General features: G+C 56.9%; 1 protein-coding gene across 1 annotated transcript; it reads right to left on the reverse strand.

Moving 5' to 3' along the window:
* Nucleotides 1–4,875: 4,875 nt before the first annotated feature.
* On the reverse strand, nt 4,876–12,366 carry Nudt14 (nudix hydrolase 14). Its single transcript, XM_045154134.1, is given in 7 exon segments — nt 4,876–5,039; nt 5,042–5,193; nt 8,308–8,432; nt 8,434–8,522; nt 8,681–8,749; nt 9,250–9,289; nt 12,286–12,366. Coding segments are annotated over 7 exon segments (642 nt in total). The 3' UTR covers nt 4,876–4,953.
* Between the last annotated feature and the right edge of the window lie 406 nt (nt 12,367–12,772).

Below are 12,772 nucleotides of genomic sequence, written 5' to 3' on the forward strand. Positions count from 1 at the left end.
CTCGACCCCGCCCGCGCCGCCGCCACCCGCTCCGGCCGCCGCGCCGGCCTCCAGTGTCCGCCCGCCCGCCCTCCGCGCCCAGCGGCGCACTGGCGGCGGCGGCGGCAGCAGCAGCACAGGCGGCGCGGGCGGGGTCGAGCAGTGCGCGCGGGCTGCGCGGCGGGCGTGCAGGGAGGCGGCGACTCCGGCTTGTTGCGGCCGCGCTCCAGCGACCGGCCCGGCTCCTACCCGGCGGCGGCGGCGGCAGCGGGTCCCGGCCTCAGCTCTCCGCGCCCGTGCTCCCGGCACCGCAGCCAACAAGTTCGGGACGAGACTGACAGCTCGCTCGCCCATTCGTCACCCGCACACCTGCATATGCATGAGGGGGCGGGAACTCCCCGTGGGTGGGGCTGGGGGGCCGGGGGCGCCCCGGCCTTTAAAGGCAGTGAGGGCGCGGTTTGCGCGAGGGGCAGTGGGGCGCGCGGCCACTGGGCTCCGCCTTCGCCTCTGCTGGGATCCGATGCTGTGAGGCCTGCGAGTTCTTGCTGGGATGAGCAGCCTGGTAATGGGGCCCCCTCCCATCAGTGCGCCACGGATGAGCGGCTCTCGATCTCAAAGAGGATGCCGTCTGCTACGCACATCAGGACTCTGTCCCCACGCAGGGCAGGCGGGGCCTTGGGGCCAGAGTGAGCCCAGTCTCCAGTACGAGCCCCCTTTCCCGGAGGAATCTTCCCCGCTCCGCAGCGGTCCTGCCGGCTGCAGGGGGCGCTGCTCCTGCCCCGTCAACCACCTAGCCCTCCCCTCTTCGAGGAGCACGGGTCGAGCAAAGCCTCCAGTCAACAAATGCACCTTCGTGAAGGTTGTGTTCCTAGCGGCGGGCTGGGGCGGGGGTCACCAGGCTCTCTCTCAAGGAACGCCCGGACCAGAGGTGCCAGGCTTAGAGGACAGGAAACGGGGATAAAGGCTAGTGATGTTCGTCCAGAGAAGAGATTCTCCTGTCTGGCCTTAGTGTTTCACCCCTCCGCTGTCACCCTTTGACCCTGTCCTTAGGTGACAAGTCAATACCAAGGTCTCCAAACCTCTTCTCCACTCAGCAGGACCCCTTCTAGTAGTCACCTCAGTGATTGGACATCCCATCCCTATGCAAGGTGGGCATCCCATCCTGTTCAATAGATGGGTTCTGCTCTGCCCCAGCCTCTTTCCCAAGTCTCCTGGGACCGGACCAAGTCGCTGGCAGACAGAGGACTTCCTGCAGGGGGAGCTTTGGAAGCTCGGGGACTGCTGGACCAGAGGGCTAGGGTGCAACAGGAAAAGGGCAGGCCAGGGTGTTACTCTCCCTCCTGGGCTGTGCTTGGCAGCCTGTAGAGGGTGCCAAAACCTGGGAATGCCCCCACCCCAGTTCACCTGCCCCAACCCTGTCTAGGTTGCAGGCTGAAAGGGTGGGCCAAAGTCTCCCATGCCTGCTGGCGCCCACCCCCACCTGAGCCACTGGAACCTAAAGGAGGGTAAGTTGGGAAGGGACCAGACACATGCCAGGTGGGGCCACATACAAAGACCCCTGCCAAATAAAGGAATCTGAAGCTATGCTCAGAGCCTTCCTGTTGTTTTTGTCCTTCAAGGAAGAGTCTTTATGTAGATACCTCCTTGCCTTCCAGCTTCAGGCTTGTCCATGCCCACTGCCCTGTACCCAGGGAGGCCTTGGATGCCTCTGCCAGGCACTCAGCCAAAGTAAACAAGGCAGAGATAGTCCTGGCCTACCTGAAGGCACCTCTCTATCAAGAGGTGGATGATGATCAGCAAACCACAAGGCTGAGACAGAAGAAAAAACCAGGTGGGATACTGAGACCCCAGGTTGGGTGAGGGCCAGCCTGGTGAGCAGGAGTCACAAATGTCAAGGCTCTGGGACTAAAGGAATCTGACAAGCGGTTGTGAGGACAAGATGGCTAAACCCGGCAAGTGGCAAGAGTGCAGTCTTCCTACTGATGTCCATGGGAAGTCAGAGAATCTGGCTGGGCCTCACAGCAGAAGGGGTGCAGGAGTCGGGGGTTAGAGTGCTGATATGATGCTGGCAAGAGGTGCTGGTGCCTGGCAGTGTAGGAACTAAGATAGGGGAATTCTGACATGGGACACAACCCAAGGACAACACCACAACTCCTCCTGGCTTCCTGCTATTAGCCAGATGTGGGAGAACAGGCCAGCAGGCAATGCTGTGGTATGCTGACATGGGCCTGGTGTAGCTGCCTGACTCAGCCCAGGCTTCACTGCTCAGTGGTGGATACAATGGCCCAGGGAGGAATGCAGACTCCCTGGGGTCTTCCCAACATATTTTCTTGGAGATCATGTGTCTCTGCCCCTCCTCTAAGCCCTTTAGGAGTGAGACCTATGTCTCCTTGGCCAGGACAGCAAGTGACCATCAAGACAGTCTCAGGGGCACCTGCTGGTCACAGATGACCTATCAGCAATGGTGACCTTCCCCTCCTGCTCTGGGGAGCCACAGCCTGGCCAGATGGTATCTGGGAGAGACTGGAAGTGAAGGTGTCCACTTGCATTAAAAAGGGCCCTCTCCCGCCATGCATGGACTTCTGCAGCCCTCAGGCCAGAACTGCCGGGAAAGCTGGACCTGCTCATAGAGAACTATTACCTCACATACCCTTCAAGCCATGTGCTTGCCTTCATGCTGCCCCCAGTATGGGGAGGAGCTCAGAACCCCTGGCAGACCCTGTGGGGCCAGTTTGTCTCTTCAAGGCCTCCATTGCTATCAAGAGGACCACTGGGCATGGCACCCCTCCATCTACCAGTCTGGGAGCTCCTTTCCAAGCTCCCTAGTACCAGAGGCCTGGGCATGCTCTGAGTGGGTAGCCTGAGCTGGACAAGCACAGATATATGGTCCACTCAGCCTGGCCAGGGTCTTGGGGCCAAGAGGACTTCTGGAGACCAAGCTGAGGATGAGGCAGCCCAAGGTTTTGATAGAGCTGGCTGAGGTTGGGAGTGAGCTGTGCTTCCGCCCATGTCCTGTAGCGCTAAATATAGCGGCTAGGGAGGGGAGTTTCCGGTTACAGCCCCCCCACCCAGCCTGGAAATCGATGCCAGCTCCATTAGGTCTGGCCTCAGTGCCTGCTGACCTGCCCATCAGGCTGCAGAGCAGAGCAAGGGGTTGGACTACACCCAAGTCCAGGTGCCCTGTCCTCTACGCCCAACTCACCTGGTCCCCACAGCCTTCTTCAGGGAACTTCAAAGCCACCAGCCCCACCCGGTGTTCACCAGAGACCCCTGTGAGGCAACAGGAAACACCTGAGGGTAACTTTGACAATCACAAAGCTCTTGTGATGGTCATCAGGCAGCCGCAGTAGGGGAGGAGCAAGGCTCCTGAGTGGGCTCCTGTCCTGGGAACATTCTGCTGGGGCCTATTCTAGCCTCAGCGAAACTGGGCTGGCTGTGCCCCCCTATACACACCACACACCTGAGTGCCCCTCCCTGCCAGCTCTGTTGCTTGCTAGCTGGGCCCCACCTGCCTAGTCTAGGCTAACATTTGCATACAGGTGGTGATGCCTGAGTGGGCCTCACAGCATAGCCTCCTCAGGGGCCTCAATGTCAAGCACCCGGGGGCATCGGCACTGGGCTACTTCCCAGGCCAGCAGGAGAGGGGCTCACATAGCTCCCCACCTCAAGCCCAAGCAGGACAGGTGGCTATAAGAGGATGGGGATGCTACACTCATCATAGTATGCCTGCCTCAGTGTCTGCTATTTTGACTCCATCGCTTCAAGTCCAGGCTTCATTCAAAAGTATTCTGGGGCACACACAGAGCACCAAATAGGCCCACAACAAATACTCCAATCTCCAAAGCTTTTCTGCCCCTACTTGCCTAGGGGCCAGCATTCCTGGATATCTCACTGCCTTGAGGGTCAGTGGGCCATGACACTGACTAACCCCCCTGGGAGTCAGTTGTCCAAGACACTGGCTGGAATGTCTGACGCTCTAGAGAAGGGCAAGGCTGAGTCACCACATTCAGGCCTGACTTCAGCCCCAGTCAGACCACCCAGCAGTGCTCTCAGATGTTGCCCCAGTGCATCTGTCCTACAGGGTACCTATGTGCCTATGACCTACATGGCTGACTAGGTGACAGCATGCCGTTCTGTCCCCAACAGGCACTCTGTGGGAGGGTGGAGGGCAGTTCTAAGCTGTATGTAGCTCATAGCCTCATCCTCAGGCCAGCAACATCAGCAACAATTAAGTTAGGGACACTTTGAGCTCTGCCAGCTACACACCACACAAGCCAGCAGACCCCAGTAGGGGTGCCAAGCCAAATTAAGGCAGTCTGTTCAGGTCCCAGGGTGCCCATACCAAGACTACTGCCATGAGTGCCCACCATATTCAGGACTGCAGACATTCCCCATGTCCTGCAGGCCTGGATTGAAGTGAAGTCCCCTTCCAACCTCCTCTGGCCTAGCAGGAATGGAGGGAATACTGAGGGCACTAGGGCAGTCCTGGCTGTGGGAACTTAAAGGTGGGGCTCCAGCTTGGCCTCAGTACAGGCAGGGACCCAGCACCAAATGCACTCCGAAATGAGCAGTGCCATGCTGTCTCCTTTTGACTTGAGGCCAAGGTCAGTCCCCACTCCTGTGGACATAGCTTGTGGTATGTACAGTGGCTAGTGGCCTAACACAGGTCCAAGCACATAGCCTAGTCCCTGCTGGGCTGGCTACCCAGCTGAAATACCCTTGCCTTATCCCCAGCTCTCCACCGGCTGTCTGTTCCACAGAGCAATGCCTGCATTGTCTGCAAGGAAGGTGGGAGCAAAGGCCTTTGTATGGATAGTCTGCAGTCCTCCAAGTCTCATCTGAGGAAGACACTGCTCCCACTTCAGGGCACAGAGTTTGAAGGCAGTGGCCATTGGCTAAGGCTGTAAAAGCTTTATTGAATCTTCAAATCCATAGGGCATCTGGCCAGGATGGGTCTATCTAGGCCCTTGGGTCTCACTGTAGATGTACGCTGGGTGCCACCTGGCTGAAGAACCAAGAGACAGCAAAGATAATGCCAAGAATCTTGGAAATGAGAGGCTTTCTGTAAAAGCCTGGGCTTCATCTAGGGGCAGGTGCACCACCTCGATAAGCTGGCCTTCCTCTGCCAGGCCTCCACCTGGCCCGCCTCACTGAACATCAGTCACCTCTGTGTAGAACATGGTTTGCCTGGAGCCAGTCAGTCCCACTACAGACCTGCAGAATAGGACAGAGCTTGATGAGCCATCATGGTAACTCTGCCACCTCTACCTCCCTTCCACACTTGTTCCCCCTGGCCCTCTGGTGGGCAGGACTGTGGGTGGCCCTATTCCTCCTCATTCCAAGCCTCTGGATGGATGGAAGCATCCATGTGATTTGCCCCCTTGAGTGGAAGGACCTGGACACGTTGAGCTGGCCTTCTGTTACTGGGTGTCACGTGTCAAAAGTGGGGGTCTTAAACCACATAGAAAATAGGCACAGTACGGCACTTAAAATGCTTTTAAAGGTAAATATGATAATTAACATTTCAAAGAAAGGATTCGGGGAAAACAGAAGTGGCAGAAGCTTCTTATGTATGGTACACAGCCAGGACCCTGCCAGGATTCCTGAGTTCTTCCCAAGGAAGCCAGGCACAATCAGGTGAGCTCTTAAAACAAGGCCTCGTGGGCTGGAGAGATGGCTCAGCTGTTAAGGCGTTTGCCTGTAAAGCCTAATTACCTGAGTTCAATTCCCCAGTACCCACATAAAGCCAGATGCACAAAGTGGTGCAGGCATTAGGAATTGGTTTACAGTGGCTAGGGACCCTGGAGTGCCCATTCTTTCTACTGGTTATGGTGGATCAATTTCAGTTTGAGACCAGCCTGAGACTACATAGGAATTCCAGGTCAGCCGGAGCTAGACCCTACCCCAAAAAACCAAGACAACAACAAGAAGCCAGGTCTGGTGGCACATACCTTTAATCCCAGCACTCAGAAGGCAGAAGTAGGAGGAAGAGATGGAGAAAGCCAGTATGGAAACATAAGAAAGAGCCCTGCAGACAGCGAGCACCAGGATCTGAGAGTGGTCCTCGCTCAATAGCTAGCCAGGAACTGGAGTCCCACAGCCACAAGACCTTAGATTCTGCCACAGTGACACCTGGGTATATTGTGAATGTGGCCAACCTAACTATAAGCAGTAATATTTTGAGTGTATGGAGATCAAGACCCCGTTATCCAGACCGCAGACCTACAGAAACATAAGGACATAAGCAGGTGTTGTTGGAAGCCACTCAGCTGGTGGCAGGTTATTCTTGAGGACCCTGCCCCTGTCTCCTTCTGGGCAGTCAACCAGGGCCACACCTCTCAGTGGACCCAACCTGCAGCTACCTACTTTGACAGCTGCCAAGGCCCATCCTGAGTCGGTCTGTCCACACCAGGGGTTCTGACTGGCTGGAAGCCAGGGAAAACCACTAGACTGGGCATGGTGGGGCCTGAGGGCCACCTTGCTCTCCTACTTAAAGGACAGAGTTGCAGGGGAGAAAGTGCTGCTGAGGTGGGTAGTGGGCATGGGGCTGAGGCTCTCAGTGTGGCAGTGGTGGACTGAAGTGGCAGCAAGGTCCCCAAGGCTGGCCTATTGATCCTAAGCTGGAGAGGAACCAGAGGGGTATGTGCCAGCTATGAGTGGGCTGGGGTGGGTGAAGGCTGGATTCCAGAATGGGGATGAGCCCAGGTGCCATAAGGACAAGGAGCATCTGGGGAGATGTTGGGTGAAGGAGTCCTGGTAGAAACTTGAGTCAGCAGAGCACTGCCTGAAGGAAGAGGCTACTTTCGGAGGTATGCCCAGTTCATGGAGGCAGTAACAGAGCAGGGGACGGCACATGGCCTCCAACCTCCAGAAGAGGACACACCCAGACCAGCATCTCCTAACTGTCTCAAAGACCTCTTCCTGATGGTCCATTTTCATGGCAAACAAAGCTTGTGCCTGTAATGAAAGCAGCAAGTCTGTGGGGTCTCCACCCTCAGTTTTCCCAGTTATGGGAGAGACAGACCCAGCCAGGCTTGGAGCTACCCCCAGTCCAGGGCAGTTCTAATCTCACTCATTCTCATCCTTAAGTTCGTCTCCTGTCTACACGGGGCCTTGTCATCTGTGACTGGCAAGGGAGTGATTAGGCTTATACCTGGGATCACAGGCAGACAGCCACTGGCCCCACCACAGTGTTCATGGGCTCTGGGCTGTCCAGTCCCATGTCAGCCCATAGGGACAGCTGTTCTGATCTTCACTTACCCCTACCCACCCCCAGTGCTGCCTCATCAGAGCCACACCCTCCTCTCCAAGTCTGAGTGGGATGTCCCCAGTCCAGAACCCTTCCGGCTCCCCAACACCTTTAGTCAGGCCACAGCCGAGTGTTTATGAAACCTCTTCAGCCAGTGTCCACTTGCCCTGAAACCACTGCAAGGCCCAAGGCTCATCTCCCCTGAGAGGACCCCGCCCTCTCATGGGCATCTCATACCTGTCCTCCACCCCTGCCTGCCCTACTTACTAGCCAAACCTGTAGTGAGGTCAGAACCCTTGGATTCTCTGTGCTTCAAGCACCATCCACTAGACAGATCTGGAGCCCAGTGATCACTGACAACACAGAAGCCATTGCAGACAGTCAGCTAGGCCTTTAGGGATAAAATGCTCGTCCCTTTGCATGGAAATCCTGCTTCCACCATGATTCCAACCACAGTCTAGGGTGCACAGGGTGAGGTCCTGAAGGCTGCTGACATGGGATCCTGGCCTAACACTGAGTGGCACTGTGCCCTGCGAGAGGTGGCAGAGACTCTGGCCTTTTGGAAAAGTGGCCAAAAGCTGATGTACAACTTGGTTAGATGGTGGTAGGCACTATAAAACTCTCCTGTTCCAGGACCTCAGCTGGGGTCAGGGCCGCATCCTGGGGCAGGAATATTCAGGACAGGCACCCATGCTAACTCCCTGGGGAGGCACGAGTGACAGGCACCTAGGCTTCAGTGGGGGCCATCCTGTCCCTCTCCTCCCCAAGACTTCCCTCATTCCTGAGCCATTGGCTGATAACAGAGCTGTGACTCACCCCACCCCCAGTGCTTAATCCCACAGGAAGTGGGGCATCTGTCGACAGCAGCTGCCACCCAGAGCCTGGCCCCTCAGAGCTGGTGTTGCAGAGTGGGGACAAAAGAAGAGCATGTTCCAGAACCAGTATAAGAACCAGAGTGTGAGGTGCTATCCCATGTTGAAAACAAGGAGGAACCCTTGCTTTCATATGAGGACAGTGTGTTCATTCTCTCCCTGGAAGACTGTCCACACATAGCAACCTGCCCTGCTAATCCTCCTCACATGTATGTGGAAACCATGGGGACTATGTGGTAGCCACACTCCTCCCAAGCCTCCTTGCAGGCTACTTCCTTCAGTGAGAGCCAAGGTTGGTCCACGATGCCGGCACAAAACTCAAACACAACCCCCCACCAAGCCAGGCAGTGCCTGCTGTAAGTTCTGGGGCTGGTCTTCATCCACAGCTGTTAGGGACCCAGGGAAGTGGTATTCCACCTCACCTGCATACACAGCCAGTTGGGGGGCACAGCCACAGGGTGGTTACCTCTAAGCCTCAGTTTCTCATAGAGCTCCCCATTTGCATTCAGACCCTGAGAATTATGGGCCTAAAAATGCCCTGTGGGTGGCCCTACCCACTCCCAGTCCACCTGGGCCTCACCTGGCCGGAACTGCTTCACCAACACCAGGCTCTTCTGAGAAGAGTTGAACATGAGAATGGTCACACTGTGAATGGGGGACAGAGCTCAGCACAGACATTCCCTCTGTCCCCAGGGTCCTGGTTCCCATCTTCCTATTCCCAGCATGGCTCCTGCTCCCTTTGTGACAGTGCAGAAAAGGTGGCCCCTTGCTCAGACAGGAGACAGGCCATCAGGGATACACAGTATCCAGAACCTTGACCTATTGCTCTGCCTGGCAGAACAGCAGCAAGAGAGAGGACATGCTGGGCATCTGGGAAAGTAGAGGGTCCTACTTGTCAGCTACCAACAGCCACACTCCTCAAGCCCATGCCCAGGATGCTGGGAAGCAAGGATAGCAGGCTTCTCCAGCTCTGGGAAGACCTACCTGCCACCAGAGGCCAGGTGGCCTGAAGCAAGACCTGACTCATTCACCACACCAAAGGGACCCCTCAGGAACAGGAGAACCAGAGACTAGGTTGAGCAGGGCGGATTTGAAGACCACAACAGGAACAGAAACTGAAGCCTCCCCAGCAACCAAGCCCTTATCTGTCATGAGTCTTCATGAAGTCCCAGGACTTCTGGACACCATTCTGAAAGAGGCAGAGCAATGGTCAGGAAGGACAAACAGCTGTCAGCATGGATGGAGGTGCACTGAGAGAGATCCAGCCAGGGATCCAGCCAGGGAGGCCTGCTTCCTGTGGCTATCAGGAATAGGACCTGCAGCAGGTGGGGTCACAAGAGGCAGCCTGGGCTGGTCAAGATTAAGACAGTATGGTGCTCTGAAAGGGTTAGGTGAAAAACTTGAACAAGAGCAGGACAAGTATTTCATGAGTACCAAAGACTGCAAGAAGTGCATAGTGTCACCAAGGTTGGGGAGGATCATGAAGGATATGGAAGGGATAGATGTGACATCCACAGGCAGGGCAGGGAGGGTCCCAAGCAAGCACAGCACAAGTCAAATGCTCACTGCTGAAGCTCCCTTAGAACACTGAACAGAGGAAGACTGACAGGAGGATGACAGGGGCCAGCCAACCGGAGAGGTCACCAGCATAGGAGGGCTCACCCTGCACACTTAGGAATGTGGTGATGTGGTTGAAGGTGGAAAACCCTGTCCCACCTGGTTTTAGGTTCCACCACTTCTTACATATCCTTAGGGTTCTGCATTCCCTGCAGGACCACACGACACTCAGAAAATGGAGGTGGTAGGCTCTACAGCACAGGGCAGCCAGAACAGATGTCAGTAGGGCTCTGCGTATTGGGGTACAAGGGCCAGCTTCCTGTTAGCTAGTTACCACTGGGCAAAATGGGCTCACAGTGAAGGCTGGGGCCAGGAGTGACGATTCTTCCCTGAGAAGTCACTGCTGGTGGTGTGGGACCTGGAGCCTGCCCACCTTAGCTTGCTTAGTCAGACCTGATCCCTGGCCAACCCACCAAAGATGCTGGCACTCCATTCAGGCTGTGAAGTAGACATGGGTCTGAGCACTAGAGACTGTGTGCCCAACCCTAACTGTAGGTGCAACAGGGTACTGAAGAGGGAGGGTTCTGAGGAATGGATAGGAGGGCTTCCTGAGGATGGTGCCCAGGTGCAGAAGAGCACTCCAGTGGGAGAGCACCACAGGAAGAGGAGAGGCCAGGGCTCAGAAAGAGCAGTGGAGCTCGGCCTGCAGATATAGGCATCCTGGGAAAGCAGAAGCGGCCTGGTTTCCAAGGGGAGGGCAGGTCAGACTGTCCAAGAGGCCGTTGAAGCACCACCCCATGAGGCGAGCCCAGGCCTGCCTGACATCCAGCCACCCAGGCTGGCTCCATGAAAGGAGCCAGCCTGCTATGCGCTATGCCCACCCCCACAGCCTGTTTCACGGTAAAATGTCACACTGTGTGGCTCCCAGCAACCCTCGTAGTTCAAGGTCAACACTGTGTCACAGTCCTGAGAAGAGCCAGATAAGCAGATTGAGGTACTGAAAAGGAGGGGCAGGCATAGGTAAAGGTGCCCACATGTTGCTCAGGGTCATGGGGTTCTCCACTTTGAACCCATCTGTTTGTCTACCAGGCCTCGCCTAGCAAGGCACAGCATACAGTTAAGGGCTGTAAAGGTGCCCCACGTGTGGCAAACTCAGCCAGTCCAGCGTCTCTCGACCTCTGAGAATATGCTACCTGGCCCCTAGCCCATGAGCATGCCTCTGGCTGCTCAGGTGAGCTTTGGTTACCAATGCCACTGGTGGAAATATGTAGGAAATAGAGTGCAAAGCCACACCACGGCACTTCCCGGGAAGCGGAGGAAAAGTGCTGCAGCAATGGGCCACAGCCAGACAGGCCAGGGCCACCCACTGCTCACCAAGAGTTCCAGTCCTCCAGCACAAGCAGCCACCACAGGCACCCTCATCACCAACTTCTCTGTCCCAGACCAGCAAAAGGGAAAAGGACAGTGACCCCCATGTCTTCACCCTATTTAGCCCTTGACTGACCTCAGCTAATCCCTCAGGCTGACCACTATCCTTGGCTGCACCCAGAGAGAGGTCCTAGGGGGCCAAAAAAATCATTATGCAGCAGAACACATTATGGCTCAAGGACCTCTCAGGGCTGGTGAGAAGTAGGGGCCTGGGTGTGACAAGGAGGAGAGAAACACACTAAGACCTGGACTGTCTGACCTGGCTGGAGCCCAAGCATGACCTGCACTGACCAGGCCAGGAAGGCAGTGGTATACCTAACAACAGCATGGATAAACCCGGGTGAAGAAACCAGGGCTGGAAAGATAGCTTAGCGGTTAAACGCTTGCCTGTGAAGCCTAAGGACCCGGTTCGAGGCTCGATTCCCCAGGACCCACGTTAGCCAGATGCACAAGAGGGCACACGTGTCTGGAGTTCGTTTGCAGTGGCTGGAGGCCCTGGCGCACCCATTCTCTCCTCTCTCCCTCTCTCTCTCTGTCACTCTCAAATAAATAAAAATGAACAAAAGAAATTAAAAAAAAAAGAAACCATGTATGGGGAGCAGGCAGATGTGGAGCCTACAAGACGGTCAGGCGGAACAAAGGAGTAGTCCGCAAAAATGGAGCAAGGGAAGAAGGAAGCAGCAGTGACGCCACCCAACAAACATTTCCGGAGACCCTGTGTTCCATGGTCCCGAGAGAGGCAGCCATGCCTCTCCTGTCCAGGGAGACATCTGTGAGCTGGGAGGGCTGAGCTTGGGTGGGTAGAAGTGCCCTCACCCAGAGCACCCCTGAGGAAAGAAGTCCACCTTGAGAGACTTTCTCTTCTGCTGCCTCCCTCCCTCCCAGCTCCAGGATCCAGGCTCCTCCTTTCTCTGCCCAGGACGACGACTGCCTGCAGGAAGCCCGTCCTGACGGCTAGGGCAATATGTGGGTCCAACTGCAGAAAAGTAAGGATGAGGTAGGCAGGAAGAGAGGGCCAGCCCTAGGGCAACCCTGGGTTCACTAGGACTGCCAACCCCAGGCCAGGCGTGCCGGGGCGGGGCGGGGCTGGCGCTCAGACGCCAGGCGCGCGGTGAGGGCGGGGCCTCCAGGGGCGGGGCGGGAACCGGCGCAGAGCTGGGGCCCGGGAGTGTGCAGAGTGGCGCGGGCGCGGCGGCTCACCTGGCGGTACTGCAGCGTGAGTGGCCGTAGGTAGAGCGAGCGGACGCAGCGGCTCACCGCCACCCTGTCCACGTGCTCCATGGCGGCGCCGGGCCGCTTCCTCTGCGGACTGGAGCTGGCGGGCGCATGACCGCGCCTCTGGGCATGCCCAATTTGCACGGGGCGGGGCTGCCGTAGCGCGGCGCGGCGCCCAGGTGACACCTGCCTGCCACGTGCCGGGCGCAGGAGTGGCGTCGTCATCCTGGTCCCAGGCAGCCACACGCGAGGGGGACGTGAGAGGAAGGCAGGGTCTTGGTGGGGGTAGTACTTCGTGCTCTGTAAAGCCCCGCGGTGAGAACCAAAGGTCTGAGCTCGAGGGAGGTGAACCGAGCTGTTGCCTGCTCGTCTGGGTTGATCACAACCCCTAAATGAGTTTCCCCTAGGGCGAGGAGTGCCCCCCACCTCCCATCCGGAGACTCTCCAGAGCCCACGTCTGGGGAGACCAGAG

The sequence above is a fragment of the Jaculus jaculus genome, chromosome 7 (assembly GCF_020740685.1).
Source record: "Jaculus jaculus isolate mJacJac1 chromosome 7, mJacJac1.mat.Y.cur, whole genome shotgun sequence".
In the NCBI taxonomy this organism is placed as follows: Eukaryota; Metazoa; Chordata; class Mammalia; order Rodentia; family Dipodidae; genus Jaculus; species Jaculus jaculus.